The sequence below is a fragment of the Pelecanus crispus genome, chromosome 1 (assembly GCF_030463565.1).
Source record: "Pelecanus crispus isolate bPelCri1 chromosome 1, bPelCri1.pri, whole genome shotgun sequence".
Taxonomy (NCBI): Eukaryota; Metazoa; Chordata; class Aves; order Pelecaniformes; family Pelecanidae; genus Pelecanus; species Pelecanus crispus.
Genome location: NC_134643.1, coordinates 91,010,453 through 91,027,509, shown reverse-complemented (window position 1 = coordinate 91,027,509; position 17,057 = coordinate 91,010,453). Strand labels below are relative to the sequence as shown.

The window sequence follows — 17,057 nt, the reverse complement described above, 5'->3', positions numbered from 1 at the left end:
GTGCTTTTAACACGATGTTGTAAAAGTGCGACTTAACAAAGTTCAATGGCAAGGTTCACTCTACTACTGTATGGCGCAATCATTTGAACAGTGATCATAACTACCAAGGCATAAATCAAAGTTACCAGGGCACAAATCAAAGTTACCATACTACCAGGTTATGCACGATATTGGTCGCTTACCAAAGATCTGCTGTTGGTAAAAGGTCTCTCTGCCCCGAGGAGCAACCTTGAAAGGTGTCCCATCTCAAGGGGAGATCACTGCCATGCAGCCAACCGCTTAGCAGGGAGAGCTGAAAGAAGGATCACTTAGGCTGTCATATTTATGGAATAAAGTGGTTGGCTTGTAGTCAAACTGCATGCAATGGAAAAGGTATGCACGAGACTCCTTGTACCCACAACTTTGTTCCTTGATAAATGAGTCTTGGAAAAGCCACACGCTATTCATGTGTTAATCACATGATCAGTGTTCCAAGCTCGTATGCATCGATGCTCACTGTGTCACTCTGCTCCTTTGTGGGTTTTCAGAGAATACATTGGAACTAAATGAGTTCTTGGCCCGGTCATGGCTTAGACCTTTATCTCCTTTGGAGCCCGTACCAAACTACCGCTAGTTTGGTTAAGGGGTCGAGTGCATCCGACATACTTCTCCGCAGAGACAATACCTGGTGCAGATCCCTGACAATCAGGCTCTCATTCACATTTGGAAATAACCCTGTCTCATCACTCCCCACTCTGCTCTCTACAGAAAAAGAGGGGAGGCTGCATCTTGTGATGGTGTGAGGAAAATTATAGTTAAACCCATACTCTCCCAAACTGATTCTGCAGGGACGCCTGGCCTCAACTCTGTGGGCAATGGCCAGCTGACCATACCAAGAGAAAGCAGAGGCAGAATCTCCCCAACCAAGAGATCACTTTCTGTACAGAGAGGTTTGTGCTCAGCTTCCTCAGCGTCTGAATCAATGTGTATCTCAGTACAGCAATATTTGCCAGAGTCATTCACTGAGGCAAAATCTATTGAAAAGGACAAGCGATAGCCCATACTCCTACAGATCTTGAAGTGATTCTGAAATTTGGCCTCAAACTCTGCCTTTTCTCCTTCCACTGAAAACACTACCAGCTGCAGCATGCCATCCTTTCTTTGAGCCTGCTTATACCATGGCATGTAGGGGCATGTGGTTCTCATCTGGAAACAGCTGAGAGTCACAGCCCCTCCCTCTTTGATGACTGTGTCTGGAGACTGTTGAAGGACCTACCCTGTCAGGAGGAAAAAAAAAAAAAAAAAAAGAGGAAAAAAAAGAAGTGGGAGGGTAGGCAGAAGGTGAAATGATTTGAGGAGGAAGGGGATGAAAAACCCCCCCCAAAATCTAGATGGGGTAAGGGATGGGATGGGTTTAAAAGCTATGGGCAAGTTTCTCATCTGTCTATGAGAAGTAGAAATAACTGACAGAAAATGTGAATGCATTAGAAATGTTTCAAATGGGGAGGAAATCAGAAAAAAATAACAGTCAGCGATGGAAATCTGCTCGTGGTGGCAGCACAGGCACGGAGAAGTGCGAGGAGGAAACACTGAGGAAGGAAGAGATGCATGACATTCGGGGTGGGCAGGGCAGAGTGAGAGTGCCTGAAATGTGAGAAAGTCGTTGGCTGGCTGGGATCAGTGGGAAATAACAGTCAGACAGAGCAGCGGGTGGTATGAACCCTGCACAGCTGTCTTTATATGTGTATATGCACATGCGTGCAATCACAGGAACATGATGGGGCTGGATGGGAGCCCGAGTTTGAGGCAAGGCAGGCATGATGCTGTGGGGTTTTCCTTTCTTCCTTCCGCATCATCTGAGATCTCCAGAAAAGAGGCATTATGCAAAGGAGACAGAGATATGGGGCATGGTTTTTCCTTCTCTGTCCCACATCTGTCACTCCATTCCAGACTCCCTGAAACTTCACAGGCCCTGAGCCCACAAGCTGCAGTGTGGGATCATTTCTGTGCAGCCCAATGCTGTTCATGCCATTGCCCCAGGCACAGAGTGGGCTGCTGACATAATGATCCTCGTGTGCCTTGTAGCTTGGCAGAGAATGCTTGGCACAAATGCACCTTTCTCCTCCAAAGAGAGCTCTGAAGGGAGAAAAAACTCTGCCCTTGGCCTTAGACTGGGAGTGGAGATCCAGTGACCATGCCAAGAAAAATTCCCCGTGAGACTTATTATTCAGGGGTGAGGGTAGCGGGAAGAAGCTGGGCAGGAATTCCCCCTCAAGGACACAGAACAAGGTTACCTCTAATGCCTGCCTCCTCCTTGTGGGTTATTTGTGGTAGAACAGGAGACATTATTTCCCTCACATGGATCGCATCCGCTTCAAAATGTCCAGTGCTCTTGATGGCACGTAACATAAGAAGCAGTGTGCTGCTGGAAAGACCTGCATAGCTTGATATGGTCAGCATGTCCATGAAGCCTTGTTTCATCAGGACACAGCCACATCCATTCACCTGCATCCTTCCCAGATGACCCCATCCTTGGGCTGATGCCTCCCTTTTCCCTAGAAGCTTTCTCATTCTTTGTCAGACTCACATTTAACAGTCTGGCTCAGAGCTCTGGAGGCACTCTGATATGCAGCTTTACAAGATTAGTGCTCTGTGGTTCTGTTCATGGGTGAAAGGATGAGGAGGAACTTGAAAGCAGCTGTTCAAAAGCTCTGTCGCTTCTGGGTTCTCATAGGTGAAAGATATGCCGGAGAAAGATATGTGCGCTGACAGACATCCTGACTTGCATGGAAGCGTCTCCTGCTTGCAAAGCACCATCTGGGCCAAGGAATAGGTTCCGGTACTGTGGACTTTGATGCTCATACTTGCCTGTAGCTCCCTGGATGGCTGAAAGCAAATACATGAGCTGGGGGAAAGAACTTGTGTCACTGTTCACCATTTTGTCTCTGCTGGGAGGACAGACGATCCATGGCATTGTATGACTGAGGGAAGGGGGGGAGCAGGAAGGAATGGAAGAGGGGAGAGGGTGGCGTTTTGAGAGGGGGTCAGAAGGAGGCAGGGCATTGAAGCAGAGGCTTTGGATCTGCCACGTTGAAGAGTTGGTCCTTGCCTGCAGACTGAGTGGGACATCGTGTGCTGTGCTTGCAGAGCCACAGGAGGAGGCCTCCCCATCCCAAATCCCACCTTCCTGGGGTGGAGAACCTGCCTGGTCTGTTTCTTTTGCTGATGTGCCTACTCTTGGTCACAGGGAGAGCTGGTGTCCCCTGCACTCCTCTTTGGGATATGTCACTGAGCCCAAAGTGATTTAGGAGCCTCCTCAGTGGCCTAGGAGCCCAGCGATCAAGTCAAACATCTTGTGCTCCCAGGAAGTCACTTGGTTGTTCGCTTTGCGAACATAACAGGAGCTTCTGAGCTAGTCAGGGGTTTACCCACTGAGTGTCTGAGAACTGCACCGCAGAGGGTGTCTGGCATCACTGCTTACCCCTGGAGTCCCCGAAGAGGGGATCCAAGGAGCCATCATGCTCAATACAGGGACATCAGTTCCTAGGGACAGTCAAGTCCTAGCTCCATGTATCCCTGGGGTCTGGCTCTGTATAATCTGGTTCATATCATTCAGAGGGTGGGTCTGGGGAAAGGTCAAGATCCTCCATGCCCTAGGGAAGCATGGAGCATGCACACCCCCACACCCATACCTCTCAACCCCCACCCATGGCAGGTGCTTCCATGGGGGGAGTCCAAAAGCTTTCAGAACAATGGCAGAACCAGAAAGGTGACTGTGGGCAGCCAGCATGCATCTGTGGCACCTCTCCTCTCCTTGGGCTGGGGGTAGGAGGCAGCGGTGGGAGACCTGCTTTGCAAACCTTCCCTATAAATTAATACGAACAACAAGCCACCTAGGTCCATAGTGGGAAGCCTGCTGTGTTAGAGGCCTGATTATTGGATCGGTGCCAGGACTGTAAATCCTGGTTCCTCAATATTGTGTACTCAGAGGTAGGAAGTAAAAGTTACCTGTTAAGTGGATCTAGGTATTACCACGTAGTAAATAAGAAAATTAAAGATGAACCCATTTACCAATAGACCAACCTTCCAAGCTGGAAGGTATAAAACATCAGCTTACCCCAAAAGCTTCTGAAGTGAACCCAGTCCTGGGGTACATCTCCAGCTGCAAACAAGTCTCTCACTTAACCCAGTGAAGCTGCAGCACAATGCTGGCGGCCTTCCAGGGGCACAGGAAGGAGGAGGATTGGTGAATGGAGGGCAGCTGTGTTAGATATTATCAACGGACAAGCAATGGCGGCTTGCGTTTCTAGACAGCCATGTTCCTAGTTCAAGTATTTCAGTCAGCTGTATCATCACTGGACTCAGATAAAGTAAATACATTTGCCCAGGCTGATGCAAGACCCTGGGAAAGGGAAACCTGGCGAGACTGTGGGCTGACAGAGATAAAGTCTCCCAGGAGCATAGAGCGGAGGAGTTTCTGAGGCTAGTCCCTGTACATCTCACAGAGCGTGGTGGTGGAGGGACCGCTGATTCTCTCCTCCCAAGTCTCTCCTGCCTGGGAGGAGCTGGTTGAAAGACATCCAATCTGACCTAGGAACATTGAGTCCCCAGTTGCTGGAGGCCAGGAGAGCGTGTGGGGAAGGGCTTTGCATCTTCTGCTCTTTGCATCTCTAATCAATGGTCAGAGACAGGCTCCTGGTTTACGATGTTCCAGTGCAGTGGTCTCCAAAGCAGGGTGCATGCACCCCTGGGGGTGCGCAAGACGATGCACTGGGGTGTGGGAAGAAAGCATTAGAACTTCAGTAGTATAGGTATATAATTATCCATTACTAAGTATACACATACTGGGGGCGCATGCTCAAAAATATTTTACTGATAGGGGTGTGCGATCAAAAATTTTTGGAGACCACTGTTTTAGTGGTTTCGACAAACACCTTACATGTTCTTTCTTACATTCTGCTATAACATCAGCCTCCAACTCTGCAAAGCCTTCACGCTCTCCCTGATTTCTTCACTACCAGGGCTTCCTTCCTCTCTTGCTCACCCCTGGCTTCCCCCCAGCAAATTAAAATTCCGCTGACACTCCCAACTGCATTTGCCGTTTTCCATTTCTCAGCCTACACACATGCGCACCGTGTGCTTTCCACCATGACACAGCTGTTGCATCCTGTTCCAAAGGTGCCATGGAAGTGAAGGTGCCAATGTGAAGGCTGCACACATTTCATTTGTGAAGTTATCATGGAATCATAGAATCGTTTAGGCTGGAAAAGACCTTTAAGATCATCCAGTCCAACCATTAACCTACACTACCAAGTCCACTCTAAACCAATTAAGGGTAGACTAGACTAAACCATGTCCCAAAGTGCCACGTCTACCCATTTTTTGAACACTTCCAGGGATGGTGACTCCACCATCTCTCTGGGCAGCCTGTTCCAATTCTTGACCACCCTTTCCATAAAGAAATTTTTCCTAATTTCCAACCTAAACCTCCCCTGGTGCAGCTTAAGCCCATTTCCTCTCGTCCTATCGCTAACTACTTGGGAGAAGAGACCAACACCCACCTCACTACAACCTCCTTTCAGGTAGTTGTAGAGAGCGATAAGGTCTCCCCTCAGCCTCCTCTTCTCTAAGCTAAACAATCCCAGTTCCCTCAGCCGCTCCTCATAAGATCTGTTCTCTAGACCCTTCACCAGCCTTGTTGCCCTTGTCTGAACACGCTCCAGCACCTCAATGTCCTTCTTGTATTGAGGGGCCCAAAACTGGACACGGTATTCCAGGCGCGGCCTCACCAGCGCCGAGTACAGGGGAACAATCACCTCCCTGCTCCTGCTGGCCCCACTATTCCTGATACAGGCCAGGATGCTGTTGGCCTTCTTGGCCACCTGGGCACACCGCTGGCTCATGTTCAGCCAGCTGTCGACCAACACCCCCAGGTCCTTTTCGGCCAGGCAGCTTTGCAGCCACTCCTCCCCAAGCCTGTAGCGTTGCATGGGGTTGTTGTGACCGAAGTGCAGGACCCGGCACTTGGCCTTGGTAAACCTCATACAGTTGGCCTCGGCCCATCGATCCAGCCTGTCCAGGTCCCTCTGCAGGGCCATCCTACCCTCCAGCAGATCGACACTCCCACCCAGTTTGGTGTCGTCTGCAAACTTACTGAGGGTGCACTCAATCCCCTCATCCAGATCATCGATAAAGATATTAAACAAGGCTGGCCCCAAAACGGAGCCCTGGGGAACACCGCTCGTGACTGGCTGCCAACTGGACTTAACTCCATTTACAACTACTCTCTGGGCTTGGCCACCCAACCAGTTTTTTACCCAGCGAAGACTACGCCCGTCCAAGCCATGAGCTGCAAGTTCTTTGGCAGCTTCTGCTCTTCTGTTCTCTTTCTGACTCAAGGTAGTAAAGACAAAGCCTGGGGGTGTGGGCTCAAAAATGTTTGAAGACCACTGCAAGAGCCTTACAGGTATTTGCTCTGGGGACTGATGAACACCATACGCAAGTGGGATTCCCTGCAGCCGTACACCAGCTCCTCCTGAACCTTCCCTCCTGTTCTGGTTTAGGTGTGTGTGCTGGGAGCTGTGTCCTAGAGCTGCTGGGCTAGCAGGCAAGGGGATAGGGAACTGTGCGACCATCACAAGAAAGTCTGAGCCAGGCAGCTCCTTTTCTTTACTCCTGGCTCTCTTACTGAGAAAGAGAGGAGAGGGAGCAGGCTTCTAGGGAGGAGGTTCCTACAGCAGCGGAGCGGAGTCTCGTTTTGCTCCTGCCAATGCTGGAGTTACTGTCTCACTGGTACTGTCACAGCTTTGATGGTGGGTCAAACAGTGATCGGAGGCCACAGGCACAGAGCAATCAGGCCATGGGCAACAGCTGTGACCAATGAGCATCAGCTTTCCCCTTCACTTCCTCAGGGACACCTGAGGCAGGTGGCCAGAAAGAGCTAAAGGGCCCTTAGGCAGCCTGTCCTGGTTTAGCCCCAGCCAGCAACTAAGCACCACGCAGCCGCTCGCTCACTCTCCCTACCCCGATGGGATGGGGGAGAGAATCGGAGGAGTAGGAGTGACAAAAACACTCCTGGGTTGAGATAATAACAGTTTAATAATTGAAATAAGGTGGTAATAATAATAATAATAACAACAATAACAACAACAACAATATAATGATGATAATAATAATAACAATATACAAAGCAAGTGATGCGCAATGCGATTGCTCACCACCCGCCGACCGATACCCAGACAGTTCCCGAGCAGCGATCGCTGCTCCCCGGCCAACCCCCCCTCAGTTTATATACTGAGCATGACGTCATATGGTATGGAATAGCCCTTTGGGCAGTTTGGATCAACTATTCTGGCTGTGCCCCCTCCCAGTTTCTTGTGTACCTGGCAGAGCATGGGAAGCTGAAAAGTCCTTGACTAGCATAAGCAGTACTTAGGGACAACTAAAAACATCAGCGTGTTATCAACATTCTTCTCCTACTAAATCCAAAACACAGCACTACGCCTGCTACTAGGAAGAAAATTAACTCTATCCCAGCCGAAACCAGGACACAGCCCTACAAAATGCTGGCTCCTGCAGCCATCATCTTTTGTCTAGCAGTTTTGTTGGAATCCGCCAATGCGGAAATGCTATAGACCAAGCCTCCAAGCTGGATGGTGTAAAACATCAGCTTACCCCCAAAGCTTTTGAAGTGAATCCAACAGCAGCTGGACTGCTGAGGTGCTCATGCTTCCTGGTGTGATACGTGGGATGCCTGCACTGTGGTGGAGGAGAAAGGATGAGCACTCTCACTGTCAGCTAGGTAACTAATCCTTCCCCACTGCCGCCGCCCGCCCCCCACCCCCCGCCATAGGTGCAGAATTTAAGAGTTACAGGTTATAAGTTATGAAACCTTGTGACTTGAATGTTGAGTAAGTGGATGTGATAATGTGATAGGCTAGTCTGGGCAAAAGGGGATTGAGCCCTGGTTTGTTGTGTTTGTTTCTTGTATTTCTTAATAAGCTCATGAAATAAAGTTTAAATCACAGAGCAGGTTGTCCTGTAAATTTGAGAGATCCAAAGGGACTCTTGACACTGTGTTGGTGTCAGAAGTGGGATCTCTCCTGGACGCGTTCTGTTGGCAAGCACAAGCTGCTTTGCTGTGCCTGTTGAGGCAATCTGTTTGGTGTGAGTGTGAAGATTTTGTCTGTGCCATGGCAAAGAATGAAACAATAGACGCTGAGTGGCAACAGCTGGGAGCAAAATTTGAGAAAGAGGGATGGTGAAATTCCAAGTGGGATTTTTCATGGGTCAAAGACAAATAACGATGATTGGGATGGGGATATCTGGAATGAAGCAGACTTGCATACCCTCCCCTCAGGGCAAGGTGATAATGAGGATGATTCCCTGCCCTCTTGGCACCAGTAATCAGGACTGAACAGCAGAGCACATCTGTGGGGGCACAAAACCCGCCTCCCTCCACAGCAACTACTAGAGGGTTTACCGCGCTGGAATTAAGAGATCTGGAAGAGAGATACTGAGCTGATGCAGGGGAAACACCCGCGGACTGGCTAGTGTGGATCTGGATGGCTGGAGCCAACCGGCTCCACTTTACCCCAGCTGAAGCTTGGTTGTTGGCATTAGGTCCGGGAATCTTGTTAGATACCGCAGGGCCAAATATTAACCAGTCCTGTATGGACTTGTGCTTTGTGCTGGGGACACACTATCCACCCTGCTGACTGTGGAGGGAGAAGTGTGTGGCCCTGGAACTCAGCAGCCAGCCTGCAAACTGCCCTCCTGAAAACTGCTCTTTTAGCTGAACTAAAGGACCAGCACCTGCTGTCCTGGGTGCTGGCCAACCCCCTCCTGCAGAACTGAATCCCTGGGAGGTGATTTGTGAGCCTTCCAACCCACTGGTGTGAGTGTAAAGATACTGTCTGTGTTTGTCTGTGCCATGGCAAAGAATGAAACAATAGACTGAAAGAACGACAAAAGAATGAAATAGAGGTTTGGGCTGATAGCTGAACATTGGCCCTTGGCAGGTGTATGGAGTGGCCTCTGCTTCACGGTGGGCAAAGGGTGACTGACATCCGTTTGTCTTCCCAGGGCAAAGGCAGGTTCAACGGCAGGATCATGGCTGTGAATGGCCAGGATGTAAGTGGCATGTGGGGGAGACCCAGGCCTTGGTTCCACCTCCTGCCCCGGCGGGCACAGAGAGGACACCCATGCCATCCTGACCAAGTGACAAAGGCAAGTGGGGGCAGGGGCAGCTGGGCTGGGTTGGTCTGGTCCAGAGAGGTCCAGGTAGAGTTGAGTGCAGCCCCAGTGTCTGAAAGGGGGCTCAGCTCTTCTGTGTGATGGAGTAAGGAGCACTGGACATAAGTCAAGGCTTGAGGACACTCATACTGGACAAATCTTGGGGCCCTGATCTAAGACTGGAATCCTGTGTGATGGGACCCCCCTAGAATCTCTTTGAAATCACAGGGATTTTTTAAGAACCCCAGCATTGGTTTCAGCAAAGCTGTTTACCTGTGACACCTGAACCGTGAAATGGTCTGCATAGGGAAAAGGGACAGAGGGCACCTTCCTTCCACAGAGAATAACTTGCTGTCCCCTTCTTCCCATCACCAGACAGCATTAACACACATTTGTCTTTCTTGGCAGGACTTGGATATTAGGAAAAGTTTTTCACTGAAGGGGTAGCCAGGCATTGGAACAGGCTGCCCAGAGAGGTGGTGGAGTCACCATCCCTGGAAGTGTTCAAAAAATGGGTAGATGTGGCACTTTGGGACATGGTTTAGTCTAGTCTACCCTTAATTGGTTTAGTGGTGGACTTGGTAATGTTAGGTCAATGGTTGGACTGGATGATCTTAAAGGTCTTTTCCAACTAAATGATTCTATGATTCTATGATTCTGTTTTCCTACATCTGTTCTTCCCCAAGTCCAGTAGTTTGGGGCCTGATTTGGGAAGCTCGACCACACCTGCCTTGGTACTTGGTACTTTCTTGTTTTCCCTTGTTTCTTCTTTAATCTTAAAAGAAAACAGACTGAAAGAATTAGACATTTTGAACTGAAAAACAAAAGGGCCGTCAATCTAGATACTCTTCAGAAGGCAGCAACATGTTATGCAATTCCTGAGAGACACGCTAGAGGTCCCGAGTTACATCTTCCAGATACTTCCTTCTTTCGGAGACTGTGCAATCATTTTTTGTTTCCTGAGACAGAAAAGTTACTCTGAATAAAAATCTCCAGCCTGGAATGAGTAATAAATTCTAACACGTGACTCAAAAAATGGGTAGATGTGGCACTTTGGGACATGGTTTAGTAGGCATGGTGGTGTTGGGTTGATGGTTGGACTGATGATCTTAGAGGTCCTTTTCTACCTTAGTGATTCCTAGTTTTTACTTCCATTATAAATAATCCAGGCACCAAGCCAGGAAACATGAAATCGCTACTCCGCCCTTAATTGGTTTAGTGGTGGACTTGGTAATGTTAGGTCAATGGTTGGACTGGATGATCTTAAAGGTCTTTTCCAACCTAAATGATTCTATGATTCTATGACTTTAATGGAGAACAAGCAGTCTATGTGAGTACCACAAAGACCCTCTCGTCCAAACATTCCCCCATTCTTCTTGAAAGCTGTACTGCACTGGGCAATACACCAAAGGTTCACAGAGGTAATTGGGAGGTGGTATCCAAGGGTTTCCAGGCTGCCCTCCACTCGGGTAAGGTGTGGCTTTAGAATTGGAGCAGGTGTCTCAGGTCCTGGAGCAGGGCAGTTTGGAAAGTTTCCCTACTCCTTTGAGTACCAGGCCCTGTCCCAGGGCTGCCTCACTCCTCTGGCGCACAGCAGCGTGCCCGCTCCCATTTCCCCTGGTGGGGCCAAGGGACCAGCGCGCACTCAGAAATGCTCAGTTGCCTGGTCCTGCCAGTGCTCTGGAACTGAGTCCCTCATGCACGGAAGCGTGCTGAGCCCCAGGTTACCAGTGAGACACCTGTACTCTTGGAAACCACAGTGTGAGCAGTCCCAGGAGACCCTCAAATCTCGTGGACGCATGAGCACACACAGGAGTGCTCAGTTCCAGGATCCCTTGCCAGAGTCAACTCCAGGTTGGCCTTGGCTTTCCAAATGGGGGAGAAGGAAAGGGCTCTGTGAACTATTCCACATCCTGCTTACCCATGAGTTAGTGTAACAGGCTGAAAGGGAGAAGAGGAAGAGGATATAGGAAATAGGAGGGGGGACAGGTGTGAGAGAGGACAGAGGAGGAAGGGGATGGGGACAGAGAGAAAGTGAGTAGAGGAGAAAACTGAGAGGCAGTCTACGGATGGCAGAGAAATGAGGCAAGGCAGTGAGTACAAGAAGAAAGGAGGGTCAAAAGGTGACTCAGAGATGGGAAAGAATAGGAAAGAAATTAGAGAACAGGCAGCAGACAGACAGACAATACCACCACTTTCCTTAAGTAGACAGACCTGGAGGGCAAGAGGAGAAAATGGGGTACTGTCAAATACAGGGCGGTGTGTGTGCTGGGGGCAGATCCCTGTTTGCATGCAAAGGTTTGTGCTGTGCTGCTCCAGCTTTTGAGTTACTGTGGGTCCTGCTCAGCGCAGAAATATGTGCCTGAGTCATTGAGTAGGGCGTGATTTATCTCCACAGATAAGCCATTGTCCTTAGTCCCATTACTCTGGAAGTGGTTTTTGAATTCCTTCTCAATCTCTGCCTTGCCACCTTGCACTGAGTATACAACCAGCTGCAGAGTGGCATCCTTCCCCACGGGCAGCTTGTACCAGTACATGTTCGAGAATGCGTTCCCCTTTTGGGAACAGTTCAGAGTCACAGAGTCTCCCACTCGGACAACTGCGTCTGGCGATTGCTGAAGGGCCTGGCCTGGAAAGAGAAGGGAAAGAGATGTGAGGAGTGAAACACGTTGAAGGGGACACGAAAACACATCCTTGAAGTATGACATGGGATGGGGTGGCATAAGGATGTCAGCAAGCTACAGGACAGTGTCCCGTTTGTTTGAGAGAGACACACAGGAGAAAAAAAACCCAGAAACCAGCTTCAAATACAATAGTAAATTTGTTTCAAAAAATAATTACTTCAGTGCTCTCAATTGAAGTATTAAAATGGGACTGAAAAAAATCTGTAGATCTGTAGAGTTTTCTGAGTTAAGGTTGAGGAAAAGCTCATCTCATTCATTGCTCATCCTCGCCCTAGAAGCCTTGGGGAATGGGGTACTGCCAGCAACTGGGCACAAAACTGAGGCAGCAGCAGTGGCTCCAGTGCTGCTGTTCAAGTGGAAGGGAAGCTGACTTACCCGCAGGGGCCAGGATAGCCACAAGGAACCAGTGGAGAACCATGGAGAAAGGCCACCTTCTTCCAGCAACCTGCCCGTGGTGGCAGCACAGGCAGAGATGTGTAAAGAGGAAAGGTTGAGAGAGGAAGAGACAGTTCTCTTTGCGGGTGGGCAGGGCAGTGAGAGAGAGCCTGAAATGTGAGAAGGCAGTTGACTGGCTGGGAACAGTGGGGAATGACACCTGCGTGCAGGCGTGAGGTGCATGTACCCTGCTCCACTGACTTCCTGCTGTGTGTGAGTATGTGTGTGTGTACGTGCAGGTGGGAGATAAGCATTATCACAGGAGCATGACTGGGCTGTGCGGCAGCCTGAGTGTGTGCACAGCACAGGGGTGCACAAAGAGGCACCAAATGAAGGGAAGAGAAAGAGAGCTCAGGAATGCATGTTTGTGTCTGAGCCCCTCAGCTGAGTCTCATCTCTAGCCACCCTCACACTCACAGACTCCCAACCCTGCTAACTGCAATGCGGAATCTTCTCTGCTTATCCCAATGCTGCTCGTCATGTTGCCCAGGTATGGGAAAGGCTGCTGACCTGTCATCCTGGTGTCTATTGTAGCATGACAGAGAAGAGCTCTATAAATGTTCTTGTCTTCCTCCAAAGGGAGATCTCAAGGAGAGAAAAGGCTGCCTTTGGCTTTGCACTGGGGCTGCCTCTTGAGAGACTGCACCATGGAGTGATTTCTGAGGAGAAGGGTATTCACTGTGGGATATGCTGGTACAGACTTACCTTCCCCATGCCAGAAAAGAGCTGATACTCTCCTTTTTGTAGGATTCTGAAAAGGAGCAGCAAGACAAGTATGGACAGAGTTGCATAAAATCCTTCGTCTTCTCTACATGGGGCATAGCCTTGTTCACTGACCCAAGGCTGTGGGAAATCACTGCAGGCAGGAAGTGAGTCTTGCAGTTTGTGTGCAGACACACTCTCTGCATGTCAGAGGCCTGACAGAGCCTCTGCATGTCTGTGCCAGGCTGTGAGCCCAGCAATGCACGGCAGTGGAAGGCTGGCCCATACAAGAGAGCAAGTAATCCGGCTGCTCAAGGCTGTCATGGGCTTTTCAGTGAAGAGTTCCCCTGTGTCCTTTTAGCAGAAGGGTGCAGCAATGCCTCCATCTTCCAGACCCTCTGTTGAAGGTCCAAGTGTGTCCCATTGCATTCATTTTCACAAACTGCCTACAGGAGATTCAGGAATGACCCTGGATTCCTCAAAAGAAAAGGGAGAAAAGAACAAAGAGGGTGGGCTACATTGCGCAGGCAACAGGAAGAAACCCCACACCCCCACAACACCCCCAGCACTCCAGCTGAGAGGAAGCTGTATGTCCTGGTTTCAGCTGGGATAGAGTTAATTTTCTTCCTAGTAGCAGGCGTAGTGCTGTGTTTTGGATTTAGTAGGAGAAGAATGTTGATAACACGCTGATGTTTTTAGTTGTCCCTAAGTACTGCTTATGCTAGTCAAGGACTTTTCAGCTTCCCATGCTCTGCCAGGTACACAAGAAACTGGGAGGGGGCACAGCCAGAATAGTTGATCCAAACTGCCCAAAGGGCTATTCCATACCATATGACGTCATGCTCAGTATATAAACTGAGGGGGGGTTGGCCGGGGAGCAGCGATCGCTGCTCGGGAACTGTCTGGGTATCGGTCGGTGGGTGGTGAGCAATCGCATTGCGCATCACTTGCTTTGTATATTATTATTGTTATTATCATTATTATATTGTTATTATTATCATTACTATTTTACTTTATTTCAATTATTAAACTGTTCTTATCTCAACCCAGGAGTGTTTTTGTCACTCCTACTCCTCCGATTCTCTCCCCCATCCCATCGGGGTAGGGAGAGTGAGCGAGCGGCTGCGTGGTGCTTAGTTGCTGGCTGGGGCTAAACCACGACACTGTACTTGATGTGCCCATGGGAAGGACATGTCTCCATTTTCCATGGGGTTCCCTGGGATGTGCAGATGGCAGGGCAGTGCACTGGGAGCCTTGCAGAACACATGGTATTTGAGGAGTTAGTGATCTCAAACAGACCATGCTTGCTCTGTTGGGCCCTGTGCTTAGGGCTTGAGAAGCCTGTATGTTAGCGTGAGAAGCTGCAGTGTGGGAACCTGCTGGAGTGTCCCATGCCAGCCTGTGCTGCGCACTGGTGTATGCTATGACAGAGGTAACACTCTAACCTGTCAGGAAACTTTCAGTTAGCTGCACAGCTTGCTAACATAATCTGTAATTGATATAGTATCTTTGGGAAAGGTAAACTGTATGTGGCTCAAGGGGTGGAAGGTAGTGATCCTGACCCAGAGACCACTGTACATGGGGGAGTGATCCACATAACAGTTAACCTGAGTAGGCACAGGCCTGTGCTGTGCTGCACATATCCCTTGGCCACAGGATAACCTCAGGCAGGTCATTGTAATGGAGGAGCATGTGGGCAGCTGCCACTTGGTACCAGCTATTACACCACCTGCGTGGCCTTGCCTTTATCTAAAGGTGCACCAAGAACTTGTCATGTGAACATCTGTTCTGTTTGACACTGAGAATGATGAGCAGGGTTGGCTGGAGTTAAGTGAGAGGAAGTCTGTGGAGTGCAGATTGAAGAGAGACAGAAAGAAAAAGGTGGGGAGAGAAAGGGAGGCAGAGAGGAGAAGAAGGGTTGACAGAAGGGAATGTAATATAAATGAGAATTAAATGAAGAGGGAGGCAAGGAGGAGTGGGGTGGCAAGGAGAGAAAGCAGGACAAATAAACTCACAGATTCTGAGAAGAGGAGGAAGGGAATGCTAAGAAGCAGAGGAGGTAATGAGTGGAAATCCTGCTTTGTGCAGCACCAACAAGGAAGAAAGCAGGTCCCTTTTGTGCAGGGGGAGGTTTGAGCTCAGCTCCCTCAGCAGCCTAGCCACTGTGTTTCACTCTCAGCACAGTAATACATGCCAGAGTCATTGAGAAAGACATGCTCTATCAAGAGGGTCATCCTGTCTCCTTGTATTGCACTGCTCTTGAAGTGGCTTCGGAGATCCTCCTCAACATTTGCTTCACCACCTTCTAATGCAGAAGCCACTAGGATCAGCCTGGAGTCCTTCCCCAAAGGCAGCTTGTACCAATACATAGCTGTGCTGGAGGATTTCTTCTTGGAACAGCTCAGATTCGTGGACTGGCCTTGTCGTACCACTATGTCTGGCGACTGTTCCAGAGCCAACACTGGAAGGGAAAAGGAGGAGTGTTGAGGAGGAGGAAAAATGGAATAACATGAACTAGGAGTCATGCATTGTTAGAGAAGAGGGTGAGAAGGAACAGGACAGGCTAGAGAGCAGCTGAAGGGATGGGACAGCTCTTCAGATCAGCAGGTGAGTTTCCAGTCTCTCTCCGATAGGCAAGAAACATTCCTGGGCAGTTTGTGTCCAAAAAAGGAACCATTTGGGGACCATGCACGGAAGAAAAAAATAGACAGCCATTGCAGGAGATTCAATGATTCCTGCCCACCTCATTCATTGCCCATTCTCAGCACAGGAAGCTTTGGGGAATGGAACACTGTCAGCAACTGGGTATGCAGCTGGGACAGCAGCAGTGGAATTGAGGTAGGTGCTCAGGGATGAGTTGAGTTCACTTACCCATAGGGGCCAGCATGGCCACAAAGAACCATCGGGGAACCATGGGGAAAAAGCCCCTGTCCTTTCAGGGACCTGTCTTTTGTGTCTGCTCAGAGATATGTGAAGAGGAAACACTGAGTGAGAATGAGACGTATTGGGGTTGGGCAGAACATGAAATGTGAGAAAGGATTGGCTGGCTGGGAACACTGGGGAATGACGCACACAATCACAGGAAAGTATAAACCCTGCAGAGATGCAGGGGGGTGAGGGTGGGGAGAGAAGGGGGTTGCATGGGAGTCTGAGTGTGTGCAAGGCAGAGAAATGCTGAGAGTTCTCCTTCTGAAGTCCTTGAGAGCTGAGGTGTGAAGGAAATATATAGTCCCCTTGCATTTTCCCCCAGCCATGGCTTGTTCATTTCCCCTCTTTTCCTCTATGCAGTACTGTTAGCACAGCAATTAACATCAGTGAGAGGCAGGACCAGGAAAGACACAAGAGCCCATGCATTCTGCCTGCTGAGGACTCTCATGGACTTTGCAGTGAAGCACTTCCCCCATCCCTTTCTCGGAAGAGCAAAACAGTGCCTGCAGCTTCCAGCTGCTCTCCTGCAGGGAACTGTGAATCCCACTGCAGCCAGTTTCTCTTACTCTCTGCAGCAGAGTTGAGAATGTTCCTGAACATCACAAAGGAAAGAGTGGGATGGGGGGGGTCTCACCTGCCCCACACTATCCCTACCTATAACACTTCTCAACCTGGGACCAGGAAGGGTAGGAAACAAAGCAGGCCAGGAGTCCCTTTCCTGGCTGCTTTCCTCCAGAGAGGGACTGCAGGGACAGGAGATGGTCAGCATCCTGAGCCTTTGCCCACTACAGCCAGGCTGGTCACACACATTTGAGTATTGGAAATGCTCCAGGCTGGTGCAGTGATTACTGTGATGGGGATGGGAGGTATATGAGGGGTCAGGGTGTGTGTGTGCACACATGTGTGTGTATGTGCACATGTGTGTGTGCAGGGGTCCCTCCAGCTCTGGCCCAGCAGAGCTAGTGAAAGGTGTTGTAGAGGAAGGTAAATGCCTGTGAAGAGTGCAGGGACAGTCAATGCACTGGTATGGGAAGGAAGAAAGAATTGAGTGTGGCCCAAAGTGGGAAGCATGAGGGAGAAGAGGTGCTGAGGATT

General features: G+C 49.6%; 2 gene segments (V, D, J or C); both read right to left on the bottom strand.

Moving 5' to 3' along the window:
- LOC104026803 (T cell receptor beta constant 2-like) overlaps positions 1 to 12,455 on the bottom strand; it is a 48,539-nt gene extending 36,084 nt beyond the window's left edge. The window contains 2 exon segments of the C gene segment in view: positions 11,545 to 11,842; positions 12,273 to 12,455. Coding sequence covers positions 11,545 to 11,842; positions 12,273 to 12,315 — 341 coding nt within the window.
- Positions 12,456 to 15,181: 2,726 nt separating this feature from the next.
- LOC142593434 (T cell receptor alpha variable 5-like) lies at positions 15,182 to 15,948 on the bottom strand. The segment is given in 2 exon segments: positions 15,182 to 15,495; positions 15,906 to 15,948. Coding segments are annotated over 2 exon segments (357 nt in total).
- Positions 15,949 to 17,057: the final 1,109 nt, after the last annotated feature.